At 54.2% G+C, this 18,341-nt stretch overlaps 1 protein-coding gene across 1 annotated transcript in view; it reads right to left on the reverse strand.

Annotated features, from left to right (window-relative positions):
- Kcnh2 (potassium voltage-gated channel subfamily H member 2) overlaps positions 1-4,399 on the reverse strand; it is a 32,355-nt gene extending 27,956 nt beyond the window's left edge. Inside the window, exons 1-2 of the mRNA XM_059257709.1 lie at positions 4,276-4,399; positions 1,302-1,532 (exon numbers count right to left, since the gene is read on the reverse strand). Coding sequence (XP_059113692.1) covers positions 1,302-1,532; positions 4,276-4,351 — 307 coding nt within the window. The 5' untranslated portion in view covers positions 4,352-4,399. The remainder of the gene's footprint in view (positions 1-1,301; positions 1,533-4,275) is intronic.
- Positions 4,400-18,341: the final 13,942 nt, after the last annotated feature.

Consider the following 18,341-nt stretch of genomic DNA (forward strand, 5'->3'; position numbering starts at 1 on the left):
GAGATCTGCCTGCCTCTGCTTCCTGAGTGCTGGGATTAAAGGCGTGCGCCACCAACCGCTCAGCCAGGGAACAAACAGTCTTAATTTCTCTGAACTTCAGTTTCATCGTCCTTAGGAGATAAAAAGTGGTATCTGCATCTCAAGGATGCTGTGAGGATTACACAAGAGAACACACAGCCCAGTGTCTGTAAGCTTCCTGCTACTTCATCCCCTCCCTGCCTGCCTGCCTGCTAGCCAGAACCCCAATTTGCACAGGCAAACTCTCCTGCAAAGGGCCACTGTGTATGCCCCGCCCCCGTGGGCTGTCCAAGGACATCACAGACTACACACCCGAAAAGGAAGCCCCTTAAGGACGCCAACCTTCACAGGCAGCCTCGGCCACCCTGGCACGGCAAAGGCCTGGGGCTTGCAGGAACTTTCCCGTAGGCAGCTCTGTTCAAGAGCTCAGCTCTGAGCTGGGTTCCCAGGATTGCAGTGAAACTTAGGAAATATTCACTGGTGAAAAACAGAATTCTAGAACCCCCTCCCAGCCCTCCTCTACCCACTATCCCACCACCTTCCTGACCTCCCTGAGCAGAGCCCACCCAGCAGCGCAGGCCTAGTGTGAGAGCAGCTCCACCCACTGTGTTTATCCGCTCTCTCCTTTGCTCTCCGGATGCACAGAGCAGCTGGGTGGGGAGGTGGTGGCTGAGCAGAGACACCTGGCCAAGAGGGAACTGCGGGGCGGGGCAGGGTATTCTGCCGACCAGACCAAGGGAACCCAGGGAACCGAGGTTGTGGGAAGAAGTGTAGTTGAAGTGCAGAAGAGAAAGGAAGAAAGAAGAGTGACAGCAGATACAACCCTTCTGCCTCACCCTCCCTGACATCTTCCAGGAAGTCACCTGGCACAGGCTGACCTACAGGTAGCTAGAATCCTGTGGCTGGGAGTCAGCGCCAGCCTCCAGCTTGCTCTATTACCACCATCCACGCACGCAACTACTATCTCTGCCTGGTCAAATGCCAGCCTACCTAGCTCAACATAATGGCATCTGCCAAAGAGGAAAGTACGGAAGGTGCCAGGGCCCCTCGCCCTTAGCAGCTCCAAGTCCATCTGGAAAACCAACCCACCAGAGTTGAGCCCTAGGCCACACCCGCCCCGAGACATAGGGCCACGCCCCCGCCTGGGTCCCGCCCCCACGGAACCTGCACAGTTCACCAGCCTCCCGCAACCACCGATTCCACCCTACTGTTCCCCCCACACACCCATGTTCATTCTCTCGAGGCCCGGCCCCTTGCCATAGCCACGCCCCGGCCCCGCCTACCATCTTTCCGGTAGAAGGCGATCTCCACTTTGCGCTCCTCAGCGCCCAGCAGGGCCTGCGCGATCTGCGCGGCGGCACGGCGCTGCGTGCGCGGCCCGTGCAGGAAGTCGCAGGTGCAGGGCCGCTGCATCACCTCGGCCCGCGAATATCCGCACAGCTCGCAGAAGCCGTCGTTGCAGTAGATGACGGCGCAGTTCTCTACGCGGGCGTTAGCGATGATGAACTTGCGGCCTGGGGGGGGGGAGAAGGCGGGGAAGAATGCGCACGTGAGCGGGGACACCAGTCTCGGGGGCTCCCGGCCCTTCCCCACATTCGCTCGTCACATACTGCCGTCTGACACTCCTCCGCACCAGGGAGGGGGGCGCCCAACCCCGGCCGCCGAACGCAGCTGTGCCCTGACACAGGTGCCTCAACCGGGCGCGGCCTGGCGACACGCCCCCCCAACCCCCGGCCCGCCGGCTAGCTGCGTGGCTTCCCCCGGGCAGAAAGCCAGCGGCCAAGGCCGGCCTAGGCGGGTGTCAGCAACGCGTGTCAGCAGCCGCGGCGGAGGGATAAACACAGCCTGGAAAGGGAGCAAGGGAAGGGCAGGAGATGGCGGCCAGCCTCCCCTTTGCACCAGCTCCTCTGGCCTCTTCCTCTTGATAGAGGATGCTCCCTAGAAAATCAGTCCCTCAAGTATCCCCAGATTCCTTCTGGTCAGTGCCTACTATGACTTTCACACCCTATCCGCAGGCTGTCAGAAGCTGAGGAGTGGGCGGACCAAAGAATGAGGGAGTGAACTAGTAGACCTGGACGACCCAGCAAGGTGGCTGCTAGATTCGTCATTTCATGGATGAACTCAAGAGAAGTTCAGCCCAATGCCCGAGTCTGGCAGCTCATTCATAGTGAAACTAGCTTTTGAATCTTGTCTGGCAGGACAGCTGGGGGTGACAGGCAGACGTCCAAGGTCATACGGAGCAAGGAAAGCAACCTGCAGCTTCACACCCTAGAGCCTGCAGCTCCCTAGAGTCCAGAGATGGGCCCAAGACACTGGCCCACTGGGAGAAAACAATCTTGGGAAAGATGACCTCCTCTAGAGATATGAAGTCTTCCTCTGCGACCCCAGCAGAAAAAAAAAAAAAAAAAAAAAAAAAAAAAGCAAGTCTGATAGACCCATTTCATCTAGACTTGGCTCACCCACCCACACCTACCCCACGGGCCAGGCAGGTGGATGAGCAGCAAGTCAGTGGCAGCCTCAGTTTGTGCCCAAGTGAGATGTTCAAGGATAGGAGCCTTCTGTAAACAGAAATCCTGGCCCCTTTGGCCTTTAGTGCTGGGATGTGCCATTGGAGTTGGACTGTCTCCTCCCCTCTGCATCAGGCAGTCTTCGGGCTGCAGCTCTGCACAGTCCGAGGGCAAACCCCAGGCTGCGCAGCAAGGACTCCCTGCAGCAAGGCCAGGCTATCAGGACCCAGCCTCCTGACTGCTGCCATCTTTGCCCTGCCCTCGAGGAAGTTACTTTTGAGAGTTGGGTCATCTTTAGGTCAGGTCCCAAGGCCTACTGGAACTCCCAAGCAAGCCAGGCCAGAGCTTCTTGTCATATGAAAAGACCTTCTAACTCTGCCTCCATCCCCACTTCAGCCTAAGACAGTCCAGAGTACCAACCACCCATGGAAGAAAATCAACCCCCAGACTAGGAGAGCAGAGCAAGTTCCTCTGAAGGCAAGCCCCACCCCACCCCACCCCCTTGACTGAAATCCTAGAATACAGATACAGAAGAAACCTCTAAAGTCCGGTGGCTTATCCCCTTGTTCACAGATGTGGAAACTGAGGCTTAGAGGGGAAGAGTCATTCAAGGTCATCTGGCAGTCAGTGGCAGAGGTGGGGCCAGAAGCCAAGTCTTTAGGATCCAGTCCAAGGTCTTCTCAGACTCTGCCTGTGCCTACTCAGCTGGTAGGAAAAGAAAGCCTGCCCCCAGCCCCTAGGCCTACGCCAATGTCGCCGATCCAACCCCTCAGGATCATCTTGTTCTTAGTCTAGGGACAATGCTGCCCATCCGATTGACCCCTCCCTCCCACCACAGTACAAGCACACATTGTCCTGTGTGCACAGGGTCACGGGCAAGGAATGTCACTCTCCGGCTCCCAGGGCCCTTGACAGTCACACCCTCTGTGGCACATGCAGCTTTTGAGGACAGGCACACCAACACCAAAACATTCACCTAGCCTAGGACACTTCTGGAAGTCTCTCTTGCTAGGTCAGCATAAGGGGTGCTGTAATCCCCCAAATGGGGTTTGGGGTGCTGTCCAGAGCAGGAAAACCCACCACACCAGAGCTCCATAGCCAGCCTGTTAACCCTAAAGCCAGCTTCAGGTCTGCAGCACCCTCTCACCACCGGACCCACAATCTTGGGGACTTGCAGGTGACACCTCTTGACTGCTCATGCAGACTCAAATTCATAAGTGACACAGGGACTTGGTTGTATACAAGCGACACACTCAAGTGCAGATTGGTTACTGATCCTATATCCTTAGCTTCTGACTCTCACATAGAACACAGTCAAGATTGGAACATGCACTGTAGTTTCAGGATCCAACAGCTTGGGTCATATACATTCTCAATGGCCACACACACACACACACACACACACACACACACACACACACACACAAATCCCATAAACTCTGGGCATTTAGAGGTAGAAACACCTGCATATCACATCCCACCTCCCTTTCCTGCACATTCCAGGTGTCACACACACTCTCCGACCCCAAGCTGCAACACTAGGCCCCTTAGTCCCATGCCAATGATCCCCTGGCACCAAGCCTTGGCCCCTCGGCTCCTGGCCTAAGTCTCAGGGCCCACCATCCCCTACTGACTCACATTTTGCACTGCACACGGCCCGGGCACGCCCCCCATCCACACTCGGCAGGAGTGGACCCACCCCCCAAACCTCCGCAAGCCCCCTCCCCGTCTTGCCCCCTCCCCCACTCACTCTGGCCCTCAAACTTGCGGATGATGGTGTCGAGGAAGGTGTTCTGCGGCGCGACGTGGCCCCTCCGCACCGGCATCCTGAGCCCATGGGCGGGCCGGGCGGGCCCCCACCCACCCTGGCCCGGCCCGGCCCAGCACTAGGCTTCGGGTGGCCTGGCCGGGCCGTGGTCTCCGCACCCCGCTGCCAAGCTGAGTGCGGGCGGGGCCGGAACTGGACTGAGGGCGCGGGGTCCCCGCTCGGCTAGCGGCTGCGGGCTCCGGACCGCGGGCCGGGCCTGAAGCGGCTGGAGCTGCGGCGCCGGCACACCTGTCTGTCGACCCGGGCCGGCGGTGCCACGGGCCCCGCTCCGCCTCGTCCCCGCGCTGCGCTCCGCCCGCTCGAGCGCCCGGCTCCCGGCTCGCGCCCGCCCGCCGCCGCCGTGCCGACAGCCGCTCCAGCGCCCGCGGCTCGGGCAGCGCCTGCGGCTCGGTCCGGCGGCTGAAGGGTTAATGCGGCGCGCGCCCCTCCGGCTCCGGCTCCGGCCCCCGCCTCCCGGCCCCCTCCTGCCGCCGCGCGCCTGCAGCGCCGCCCTCTCCCCGCCACCCCGAGCGCCCGCCCTTCTCATTGGCTGAGCCGCGCCGAGCGCTCCCCGGGCCCCAACCCCTCGCTCCGCTACCGAGCCCCCGGGACTCGCGCTCCACCGAGAGGGGGAAGGGACCCTTAGGTAGGGGAACCGTGAGGACAGGTGCCACAGCCGGTTTGGGAGGTGGCCAGGGAGAGGGGCATAGGGATATCGCCCCCCTGCCAGGCTCGGAGCTGAGAAACCTGATTTGATGGGACAGGGCCAACCCTTTATCCCCTGCTTCCCTCCTGCGCCTAGGACAGGCTGAGTACACACAGCTTACTCTCAGAATCTGCTGTGGGTGACTTGGCTGAGTGAGGCCTAGGCTCTGAGAAGATGGGCCCCAGGACCAGGGGAGCCCCGGGAAATGGGAAGAACAGGGAACGTGGAAGCTGTAAAATTTTGAGACAAGGGTGCATGAGCCGGAGGAGAGGCACGGCCTCCCTGATCGCCCCAATCTCCAGCATACAGACAAGGCCCTCTCAGGGGTTATTCGAATCTCTTCATGGGTGGCACGCACAGAGAGGGACATTGACAAGAGTTGTGGCCTCCTAGCTGAGAGATCAAAGAGAGGTTCCTGCGCGCCAGGTCCCAGCCAAGGGATCCCCGCGTGCTAGAGGCCTGCCCGCCCTCTGTAGTGCGGAACCAACCTCGTAGGCCCAATGGGAGGGCTTGGGGCCCGGAGGCGGCCGGGGCGGCCCAGCCCCTCGGAAAACCCTGGCCTATCCGCAGGCCCCTCCCCCTGCCAGCTGGCTCTCTCCAGCTGCAGCTCCCTTATTTAGGCAAGGAGGTCTGAGGATGCTCAAGGGTAGGCAGGGTGTCTGCCCGCCGCCTGCCCACTGCCTGCCCACCGCCTGCTGGGGCCTGAGGAGGGGTCTTCGGGCGCCCGAGGTGCCCTTGGTTTGGGCAGCTAAGCAACGCCTGGGGCAGGACAAGGCCGAGAGGCGAGTGTTGACAGCTGAGCAGGCCTGCTGTGGGGAGGAGCCGGCAGCTGGAGTTGAGGAGGCCTTGAATCCCCTCCCCTGCCTGCAACTCGGATCAGAGGCCTGTCCAGATGGATGGGGCCATGTGGGGGCTCCTGAGGGCTTGCAGCTGCCTCTGTCCTTGGAGCAAGGGGCTGGGTCTTGTCACCAGCGAGAACCGTCATGGGATGTAGGGGGGAAGGGAGGAACAAAGGGTGAAGACGGAAATCGGCTGGAAGGAGGGAAGCTGGGGAAAGGAAGGTCGCCATGAGACCACCCTAGCCAGGAATAAAACTCTCACCTTCCGTCCAGGAGTGAAAACCTGCAAACACTAAGGCCACACAGGGCCACTGGCCAGAAGATGACACTCTTTTTTATTTGCTAGTGGGTGGGCAGTGACTCAGGGAGGCAGCCGGTGGGAGAGAAGGAGGTGGCTCCACCAGCTGATGCTAAAAACGTCCAGAGGCTCCTGCCTGCACAGTCATCCTTCAGACCCTTCCCACCTCCGGTGGCTTCCTCACTCACACCCAGGATGCCCAGGGCCTTCCCCAACATGTAATTGCCATCAGAGGCATCAGCACATCTGGGTCTGGCTCTTCACACACACACACACACACACACACACACACACACACACACACACACACACACTCCCGGCCTGTGTGAGCAGAAGGTCCTGGGGACTGACAGTGAGAAAAGGCTGGAAATGGCATGGAGAGGAAGACGCGAGGGAAGAACCCCTTCCTTCCAGACCAAGGCCAGGAGAGCCAGGCCACAAAAAGAAGGAACTCCTCATCCGACCTGGCCAGCCATCCTTAAGACAGGGAGCCACTTGCTGAGAAAGCCTTTGGGTCTTATCACAGGGGGAAAACATAAGAGTCACCGAGACCCTTTGTCATGCCAATAAGAGAGGACCAGATATAGAGAAGCTCTCCTGAGGATGAGAGCTTCTTCCTCAGGCTGAAGAAAACCAGGTATCTCTCTCTCTCTCTCTCTCTCTCTCTCTCTCTCTCTCTCTCTCTCTCTCCCTTCCTCCCTCCCTCTCCCTCTCTCTCTTTCCACACACCACCACCACCACCACCACCACCACCACCACCACCACCACCACCACCAAGCAACATACAGAGAAAGGTGTATGTCAAAGCCAATTGCAGATTTCTAACTTCCTAGGAAGCTCAGGGGGTGCCTGAAGGCAGGCCACAGAGCCACCCCCAGTCAGGGATAAAGTTGAGGATGGAGAAACCCTGAGCTAGACATGCTTTCCTCAAGGCATCATTTCTGGAGTTGCTGGTGCCAGGCATCAAGAGACCACTTCATACAGAAGTCCCTCTGGTCTATCATGCACCAACCTCCCACTTCCAGACGCAGACAAACCTAATACCCAGAGCATCTACACTCCGCCCCACCCCCACAACAGGCCCCAAGGGTCATTCATGGGAAGAGCTCTCCCCCACCCTGCCTGTGACTGAGGGAAGGGAGAGGCTGTATTTATAAAGAGACACATGTAGGCTCCACCCAGCTCCCAGAAAGAGACAATTTAGGGAGAAAAGTCTGCAGAAAACATCCTACCCACCCCACTCTCTGCTCCTGCTCAGCCTGAGGGAGAAAGAAATGGAAGCTGCCCTTGCTGGCAGTCCCCCAAGGACCAGGCCAGGAGAGACAGTGACACTCACAGGGGACTGACAAGCAGTTCCAGTGGAGCAGACATGAGAGAGACAGCTGACAGGGATGGACTCTTTCGAAGCCCCAGGGGAGGGAGCAACAGCAATCCCCTGGTATCAAGGGCAAACTTGAATTTTGGGGGGCACCGGGACCTTTTTCTGTTCTCAGAAGAGCAATGTTCTTCAGATGTGGACTGGAGTTGCAGAAGACAAGCAAGGGGCAGTGTGTCTTCCCCCCAGGAGCAGGTGCTCAGGGACTAATGAGAGAGAGGGGAAAGGGGGGGCTGAATCAACAGAGGAGGGACACACCTCAGCCCTACACCTGAAGCCAGGCCTCCCTGACTCACTGCCACCTGCAGTTCCACATGAAGCAATTCTGCCAAGCCCCAGCCCATTGCAAGGTCTTTCCCTACCAACCCGACACTTACCTTTGAGGGCACATGTTCCTGATTTGGTGGCACAGGAAGTGAGGAAAGTGCTGGAGACTGGGATTCGGGACACCTAGCTTCCGATTCTACTTCTGCTACCAGTCATGTCAACAAATGCTTCCTGGGGACCTCCTATGTTCTAGGCCTTGTGCCAGATGCTGGGGGGTTGGGAAACAGGAGGACTAAGCCAGTCTCCCTCCTCAGGGAGTCACAGTCTAGTGGTGTCTGAGAGAGGCGGTGGGCAGACAAAACTGTAGTCTGTAATGAGTGCTGTGGGATTACAGGGAGGTGCCAGCTCATGTCTCCTGGAGGAGACGAGGAGGGTCTGGGGAGGAGAAGAGGCTTTGGAGCAAGTCCTTGAAGGTTGATGTGAGCAAGGAAGAAGTGTTGCAGGTGGAGGGGACACAAACCAAGATATAGAGACTTGGATCATGGGCATCAGGTCTAGGGACAAAACCAGTGTTTGGGGGCTGGCACCATTTGCAGAGCTCAGAGATTGCTCTTTAGTCTGTATGCACTAAAGGAGCTAAAGTAGCAGCTGAAATGCACATTCTATGTATCCAATAAAGGTGTGTTGAAGTAATAAGCACGTATAACAGTTTGGAGAAACTAAGGTAGATACAAGGAAATTCTACTACCTGCTGCTGCCTAATGGCCACCCCCAAACCAAAGATAGCATTGGTTTTGCTCATGGACCTACAGGTTCAGCCAGGACCTAATGACTGCTTCACACACCTAAGACTAGGGACCAGAGGCGACCATGTTTCATGGTGGAAGCTGGCTGTCATTAGGACCTCAGGTCAGGCTGAGGTCAGATATCCCATGAAGCCTTTCCACATAGCTAACTGGATTCCTCACAGCATAGCTGCAAGGTTACAAGGACAAATCTCTCAAGAAAGGACCAGCCAGAGCTGAATGAACCGTAATGACTAAATTTTGAAAGTCACACAAACAACTCCGGCCATCAGCATGGCCCATCAAATTGGGGGAAGGAGTACAGACCCCAATTCTCCATGAAAGCATACCGCTGCCATGTAGGAAGAAAGGCATGTGCAATGAGACATATTGGCATGACCACCTTGGAAAAAACACAAGCTGCCAAGTGAAGCTACACAATAGCCCAAGGGAGAGACTTGGCACAGGTCGGAAGTGATGGCAAGGAGCCCATTTGTTGTGTGCCTTTAGAAGCATCACTAAATATCACTTTCCTTACCTGTAAAATGAGACTAACCAAGCTGGTCTCTGGGACCCTTTCCAACTCTGGTCATGAGTGATTCCTTAGTTCCACACAACCCATAGCCCTGGACGGCTCTACACTCACAGCCGTCCTGCAATCCCCGCTCCCAAACAGCCCTTCATTTCTCTTGGTAATCGCCCCACTGCACCTCTTGCCTCCACTTCCTTGTCCTGAGTGCCCCTGGAGCCAACGGCTACTCCACAGACAACACCATGAGCCATTTTATAGTGTTGTTTCAGATTAAAAGGAAGTGGAGGAGGACACCTTGGAGGAGAGGTGAGAAGCCTCTGAAATGCACCAGTCCCCCACCCTGCTAGGGGAGTATCCCTGTGGGGTCTGTAACAAGTAAACCTCGAAGATGGCCCATCATCTGACAGGGGCATAGATGTCATGAAGGAATCTGGTGGTTCTGGCTATATTATAGGAGAAGAAGCTCAAGCAGGGGGTCCTCGGATGGGTGGGCAGCCGAGAGGGCTTCCCGGAAGAGCTGGGCCCTGCCAGTTGGGAAGGATTCTCCCAGGCACACGGAAAGATGGCTGACAGCTTCATAAAGGCAGATGTCACCGGGACTCAGGTGTGGGTCTTCTCACCAGTTTATCCTTGTTCCAAGTGAGGAAGCGAACTGCTAGTGTGATTCTTCTGGCAGAGAACCTGACAGCCATCTCTCCCTTTGAATTAGGGACTGGGTTTCCCACACACAGAAGGGGTTTCAAGAGGGCTCTGGAGCTCAGTGAGTTATAGAGCTAAGCTAGAATGACCACATGAGGGTGACTGACTGGTCCATGGGTGGGTGGGAGCTCTCATGATGAAGGGAGGGTGCCTGTAGACTGCGTTTGAATGCATTCCTGTAAAATCATATTTACAAAGTATCTAATGCCTACCTTACACTATTTTAGAAAATAGGTTGGTTTTTGTTGTCTGCTTTGGTTTAGTAATTTGAGATATTTGTTACTTGGTTTGGTTTGGTCTGGTCTGGTTGTTGTGTCGGGTCTCACTGTGTAGTTCACACTAGCCTTGAAATTGCTAGCCTCCTGCCACAGCCTCCCAAGCACTGGGATGATGGGTCTGCATCAAGTCACCTGGCTTTTGTTATTATTTAAATACTGTCCTCAGAGTTCGGCAAACAAGCGCTACTTTGACATTGATTTGGGGTTTATATTGGAGTGACCTTAAAAGACTGAAAAATATTAAAGAATGCACCATGTTCAAACTGCCCTGCTAGGGAAACTGCCGGAGAGAAGATTCCAAGCCCTCTTGGCAGCTCAAACTTCAGCAGGAGGGGAACTCTGTCTCTGTCCAAGGTGCTGAAAGTCCTTCGTGACAGGCTCTGCAGGAAGCCAGAGGGGCAACCCAGGTGACCAGGATGAGGGCCCTCTTCTGGACACTGTGAAGTGAGCGGCTTCCCCAAAACATAAAAATCCTGGAACTATGCAGTGGCTCCACCTGGCAGCATTTGACACAGTAAGACCTGGTTTTCCGTGGGCACTGAAAACCCGGGTCTCATGTGTACCCAGAGCTTTCTACTTCTCTCACCCTCCCCAACCAACACTACAGAACACTGTGACTCTGCCCTGGATTTTATAGGAGAAATTCTCTGGATTCCACTGGGGGTGAGGGCTGACACTTTAGGAAACATCAAAGCAGGAAGTAAACACTTTCTTATTCTAGGTGACAGGGACACAAAGTAGCGAAGACTTCCTGGAGATTATACAAGTTAGAAATGGAGCTGGGTCTCCTGGTCCTAAATCAAGTGACTTAACCACTATAACAGGACAGATTGTGGCTTATACACCACATACATCAAGAGCTAGAAAAATACAGAATTGAAGGAAAGATGGAGATGGGGGTTAGGAATGAGAATATGAACTACAGAGATGGCCGTGTCAGAGGTGGCTGAAATCAGGCAGAAATCAGAGCCAGTTTGGGGTGCAAGGATCATGAGAGTGAGAATGGTAACCCACCCCTAGCTCTAGGTCCTTGCCTTCTACGTATATCACTACATAGCAAATGCTAAGGACCACAGAAGAGATTTAAGATCCAATTTGATAACCTCTGACCCTGTCATCCCCCGACCTACTCACAATTACCTACCACTTCCCCAAATACTGTTATATTCACTTATTTACTTAAGTGTGTAGACTTGCATGTGACAGCCCACACAGAGAGGTTAGAAAACAATCTGCAGGAGTCCTTTGCATTAGCATGTGGGGCCCAGGGATCAGGCTCGGGTCACCAGGCTTGGCAGCAAGCACCTTCACCTGCTGAGCCATCTCACCGGCCCACCATAGCTTTCTGTGTGTGCCATACTGTGCAGGTCACCCAGTGAAACCCGAGGTCTGAAGTCTGTCCCCTGACCTCAAAGAGTTGCAGTCCAATTAAGAAGAAAAGGTGCTATATGAAGACAATATTGTAGGAGCCAAATACAAATACCATCTGACAAGAGAAGTTACATAGTCCTGCATTCACGGGTACTCCGGCTTCGTGTAGAGGAGTAGGGGAGGGAAGGTATAACCACCTGGTGGGGCTGAGAGCTGGGGTCAGGACCCCACCCCTTTCCTTTTGGAAATCACCGGTGAGCACTGCCAGTGAGTATGGGAAGGTGACAGTAGAAACCCATCACAGTATGGGGACTAAGTCCTACCCTGAAAAAGAAAGGGCCCAGGCAGGGCACTCTGCCTTCTGGATCTATGAGGCACAACCCCATTTATTTCAGATCCCACTGGGAACAGGGGCCAGCATTACCTGAAGCAGCCTAAGCTGGAGTTTAGGAAACCAGAACTCAAAATGAGAATCCCAAGCAGACCTCAGCCTATCAGCAGCAAATACATCAGGACTGCCTTACTTGTTGGTCCTAGGCTGGTAACTGGTAATCTGCTTGGAAGGACAGAAAGAAAAGGCCACAGTGCTTTGTTTCCCAGCCACATGAATGAGCAGCTTTGCTCCATCATATCTGTGATTGGCTGCTGGTCACCATCATAAAGCAACAAGGCAACTAATAGTGGGCTGGAACCTCCAAAACCATGTGCCAAAATAGACTTCTCCCCTAAAAACTAAAAGACAGCAACTTCACGGTGATCCAAATTCCTTCAGTGTCACAATGCCCCTGTCTCCACATCTGCAGGGCCTCTAAGGGCTGCTCCTCCCTCCTTGTGTGGAGGGAGGGTCAGCCCCTCCCTGGGGTACCCAGGAGGCCAAGGAAGCACACCCTCCCAGCTGATCTCCGGGGCTGGTTGCTACGGAATTTCCATGCTTGGCATACTTGATGCTTAAACCCTGGTTCCCAAGGGACCCAGCACCACAGCAACCACACCAGGAAACTGGGCCAGCCTGAGGGACTGGAGCGGGGGGGGGGGGGGGGGAGGCTGTTCGTTGGACAGATCCTTGACAGCTGTCTGTCTGAAGTCTGGGTTCATCCCAGAGCCTTGCACTGATAAGTGATAGAGTTCCATGCAGGGTCCCCAAGGCCTGAGACAGAGATTCTGACTGTCACCACTCAGGAGATCTCAGTCTGACCCTAAACACTCATCCTCACACCAGATACCAAGAATGAAGAGCATTTTCAGGTCCCTGTGGATGTTAAAACATTCACATTCACCTCCACAGCCATGTTTTTGTTCCAAATAAATTTCAGAAGCACGGGGACCAGATGATGAGATTGGTCAGTGTGAGTGCCCCAGGACATACTGGTCATGGGCACATATATGTGCTTGCATATCTCTCTCTCTCTCTCTCTCTCTCTCTCTCTCTCTCTCTCTCTCTCTGTCACACACACACACACACACACACACACACACACACACACACTTTTATCCTCCACCACCACAACCAAATTTCTGTTCTGAGATCCCGGTTCCTACTGTGGAATCTTAGTGGTAGAATCTTAGCTGGGACTGGTGGCACACACCTGTAACCATGGCAGTCAGGAAATTGAGGCAGAAAAGCCCAAGGCCAGCCTGTGCTGCAGCTAACCTGTAGCTACAAAATTAAACTCTGTCCCCAAAAAAGGAAGTGGGTTCTTTGGGCAGTGATAGGGCCATGATGGGGGAGCCCTTCTGAGCATAATTACTGTCTCTATGAAACAGACCTAAGAGCCCCCGAGCTGGTAGTTACTGCCAGAACAAGTACGAAGGATTCCAAAAGCCTCTGTACCACAAGGCTTTCCCGTGAGGCTGAAAGCCGGTAGACAGGTGTGGTTCCAGATCATTGGGTGAGAACAGGAAATTCAACAGGCCCTGCCCTAGGGAGCCCACCCGCAGGATGGGATAGCCCCAAGGGTCCATCCATTCCCTGGCTCCCTGGGATACAGAAACTGCCTCTTCGTACAGGAGTCATGACATCTGATGCTTCACTCTCCTAGCTGTGGTAGACAGCGCTCCTGTGCCTCTGGCTTGGCAGGCCCTATGAGGGTTTGTGCAAAAAGGAGGGCAGAAAGAGGCTTACTCTCAGAAGGCTCCCTTCCTCTGGGAAAGGGCTGCAGATAGAATCACCATCGGGAGTTTTAGGGCCCCCAGAGGACCACTGTGGAGACACCATTAAATCAGAAACCCAAGACAGTTGGCTAGTTCCCTGTGTGTCGCTGTCTGTTTGGGGTCAGACCCCAAGACTTGTTAGCACAGATCATTTCTCTCTGGCTCTCTGCTTCCCTCATGTGGCTATCTCGGGAATCGCAACAGCAGCTAGAGGGCGCCCAAAGCCAACAAAGCAGCCCTTTTCAGACCAGCAAAAACCCTTTCCTTGCCTGCAGCCGGCACCTGCACCTCCTTGGCTCTTAGCCAAAGTCCTCCTAAAGACCCAGCCCCATCTTGCAACCTGGAAGCACAGCAGACCTCTCCCCACACACAGCATGAGTTACATCCTGAGTATGAGGGAGGCCTCCAGGCTGGCAGACCCTCCTCCCTTCCCTCCTTTCCCCTCGGTTCCCCACCCAGTCCTTGCCAGCAAGCGGGAAGGAAGTTGCTCATAGTGGGGAGGGCGGGGCACTTCCAGCTCACACTGAACAACTTAGGACTGGGCCAGAAGGAGTCAGGGCCTTCTGCTCCTGCCACCCACCACCTTCCTTAGCCCCTAGGGCCCCTCCACACACACCCGGGACCTGGGGCCTTCTTTTCCCAACACAGGCACCCCGAGATCAGAGCAATCACTCCCCTCCCAGACTTACACAGACCTCTGGTCTGAGCTAAAAGGCAAGATTGGAGTCGAGGAGGGTGCAGGAGGTGCAGGAGGTGCAGGAGGCACCAGAGAGCTGGCTCTGCCAGGAAGGGGCCCCTACTCACCCACAGAAGCCTGTCACCCTGTCAACCAGGACCAATGATGACTGAGGTCTGTGTTAACCTTCCCACTAGCTGCAACACTGCCCACCATCAGGGATGGAGGGGCTGGGCTCCTAACCAGCCCATAAACCAAGCCCCGTCCAGTTCGATATCTTACACTAAATCTGTGATTTCCTTTCAATGGAGATGCACCCCTGAAACTTTAAAAAAAAATTCCCAGATATAACTTTTTTAAAAGCAGTTATTAAATAAATACAATAGAGTTGCCATTATAAGAAATCAGTCACTAAGATGTAAAGCATTAGTGAGGTCCAGCAGGGCTGCAGGCAAAGCAGAACCTCTGACGAGGCCCTAGGAGAGAGGGAGAAGCCGCATCCTAGAAATGGAAGAGTCAGCAGCTGGTGAGGGTTGGGGGATGGTCACTGGTCTTTGGCTTGGTTTGAGTTTTTTAGTTTGGGGACAGTCTCGCTGGGTAGCTCTAGCTGGTCTATGTAGACCAGGCTGGCCTCGAACTCACAGAGCTCTGCCTGCCTTCCCAGTACTGTAATTAAGGGCCTGCACCACCACACCTACCCCTGCACCCGGCCTTGGTTTGGTTTTTAATTGACAAGCAAAACTATACATATACATACAAGATACTGCTATGTGATGTTTGGAGATATATATATATATCCTGTGCCATGTTGAAATTCAGGTGAGCCAGACATGGTAGCGCATGCCTGTAATCCCAGCACTTGGAAAGTAGAAGCGGAAGGCCCTGGAGTTCAAGGCTCTTGGCTACATAGCAAGTTTGAGACCAGCCAGGGCTTCTCAAACGTTTGTCATCATTTATGGTAAAAAACAAAAACATCTGAAACCCTTTCTTCTGGAGTTGTTGGCATTTGGGGTACATTGTCATTATCAATCTCCATAGTCCCCTGCTGTGCATCAGGAAGTCAGGGATTCTCGGGAAAGAAAACTATCTTGGCCAGTCTCTCCTCCTGCTGCCACCCCACGAATCACACCAAAAGTACCTCAGTGGAGAAGTCAGACAGACCGGAAGTGCCTCCTCGCCTTTTGTAAGAGGTTCTGCCTCTGACTCTTCTGGGATTTATTTTTCCTTTTTTCTAGCCTGGTGTGTTCTGCCCCACATATCTATCTACTCCACATCTCCTCCTGTGGCTGAACAAGGCTCCCTCTTGACCCTGTCCCTTCACCCAGCCATGCTACCTCAGCCACACCCATCCTAAGAGCTTCTCCCCTTGGCCTCCAAAACACAGCCCTGGGTGCCTGGTGGCTAAGCACGCTTGCAGCAGAGCTAGTTTAGGAAGCGCTTACTCTGCAGAGGGTCCAAAGCCAGCAGGGGACCCCAAGGAGCAGAAGGTACTCTCACGCAGAGCAGGCTGCTTAGAATCCACAACCCAAGGGCTGGAGAGATGGCCCAGGGGTTAAAAGAGCTTGCTGCTCTTCAGAGAACCCAGGATCAGTTCTTGCCACCTACAGAGTGGATCACAACCAGGTCTAGGAGACCCAATACCTTCTTCTGGCCTCCTTCTAGGTACTGAACATATATGGTACACATACATATAAACACAGGCAAACATTCTTACACATGAAATAAAGGTATATAAATAAATAATGATAGATAGGTAGATAGATAGATGATAGATAGATAGATAGATAGATAGATAGATAGATAGATAGATTAAAATAGAAATCACAACCCCAAGGACCTGAAGAAAGAGATGTTCCCAGAGTCTGGGTCAGGGTAACAAAGAGCCTTGGAGAGTATAGAAGAGAAGTGCTAGAGAAGCCAGGAGCCCCTTGGCACTGTATAGCACCCTCTAGGAAGCAGACCTCAGGGCATTGGAAGTTTAAGAGAATTACTGGGGGTGATGCCTCAGAGAGACCAAGAAAAGAAGCAACAGGGTCCAGGGGAAGGATCTAAAACAAGATACGAGTGTGACATGTGGGAACAGGAAAGTCACAGCAGCTGAGAAGGGCATCTGACAGTGAGTTCTGATGAGGTGAGGATCTCACCCTGCCCATCAGGGAACCCTGGCATCAAGGCAGCCACACAGAGGACTAGTTGGGCAGGAATGAATCCACATACCTTCCCAGGCTTATGGACTATCTGGAGCTTCTGGGAAAACACAGAAGCTTGGACTGAACGCCAGACAGATCCCCACATCAACACATCCAGAAGATGTCAGCTGCCTTCCTTGCTTCCTTGCTTGCCTCTTTACAAGGCAAGATGGGATGACATCTCCAAGTCCAAGGCTGGCCCCGGGGAGGTGGGAAGATTTTCTCTGGTCTAAGAGGAAAAGCAAGAATGAAAGATAGTATGAACAGAGGCCTGAAGGCGCAAAAGCACAGGAGTGTTTGAGAAAGCCAACTTATCAAGAATGAATGTGAAGAGTAAACTGGGGAGATGGGCTAGGCCAGCATGTTAGAGGAACCCTAGGTTTAGTCGAAGGTTTCAAGTGAAGACAAAGTATGAGGCAGACCCTGACAAGAACCCAGCAGTGGTGGGAAAGATGGGATGGGGAGACCTGGGGTCGGAAGACCTGTATCAAGGGCTATGGCCAGCAGCACAGGCAAGACGTCCGGAAGGTGTCCATTCGTGATGGTGGTTATAACCTTGACACTGAGGCCAGTCACGGCTTCCTTACCAGACGCTCAAAAAGAGAAGTTCTTGGTTGTCAAGGAGTCAAAGTCATAGCTGGACACAGGAGCCAGGTGGATCAGGTCTAGCCAAGAGTATGATAAGATGAAATACCCAGGAGGAGGGGCTTGATTCCATTGCCTGCCTCTCTGAGGATGCAAGTCAGTAGGGACAGGCAGGGGCCTCAAGGCCAGGGACCTGAAAGCAAGCTGGGGTGAGTAGGGTTGCCTGTGGATCCCACCTCCCACCTCCCACCAGTCACCCAGGGAGATCAGAGCACTCACATTCAGGGACAGGCCTTTCCCCAGGAGGTCCCTTCACCTCCACCTGCCCCGCCCCAAATTGGTGGGCCCCACCTTCTTAGTGACCCCAGAGATCAGCACAGCCCATTCCTTCCTGCTGATCCTGCCAGCCCCCCACCCAACCCACCCCAATCTTATCCTCCTCTGCTTTTCAAGAGTCCAGCCAACACAAATTCACATGTTTGTTTGTCTGCCTGTCTGCCTCTCCCAGTCTCTAAGCTTCTGTTTTGTTTCTTTCTCATAGTTTCTTTTTTGGCCTCTGAGGTCTCAAACTCACAAGGCTCCCACTCCTGTAAGCTCAAGTATCTAGCTCCTAGTTTTCTTCCAGTGCTCAGATAGCACAGAACTACAAACTCCAGCATGCATTTCTACTTAAGGTGCCCAAAAGGTGCTGGTATATGTCTCCCCTGCATTCTGGGAATTGTAGTTTGCCTAGCCCACACCCAGTGCCCCCCTCCCCCAACTCTCCCCTATGGTCCATCTGCCACTGCTCTGATGGTTAGGTCTCTCCACTGACCTGCTGACCCAGGGAAACATGCGTCACTTGATGACAGGATTGGGGGTGGAGGCCCTGGATGGCAGCTTCCTGCCCTTTTGTGTCCCCCATTTGAGTCATGGGGTGTGGGGGTTTCAGGAAACTGAGATGGGAGGGGGAAAGATACCCTAATGCCAGCCACAAGGGAAAAAATGTCACTGCATCCTTATTGAACCTGTTTCCCCAATCCCCCAAAGGATGCTGGGATAGGAAGGATAAAGAGCAAGAGGGCCAGGGTAAACCTAGAGATCCCTATGATCACTAGGAGTATGATATTCTATTGCCCTGCTACTGACCCAGTGCTCAAAGCTGTCCACTGTGGCCTAACACCACCAAAGCCCACCATTCCCCCAAAACAAGCTCCTACCTCAGTCCCAGGCCTCTAATGGACACCTGCGTTCCCACTTATCAGCTCCAGCCCTCAAG

Source organism: Peromyscus eremicus, chromosome 3, assembly GCF_949786415.1.
Source record: "Peromyscus eremicus chromosome 3, PerEre_H2_v1, whole genome shotgun sequence".
NCBI lineage: Eukaryota > Metazoa > Chordata > Mammalia > Rodentia > Cricetidae > Peromyscus > Peromyscus eremicus.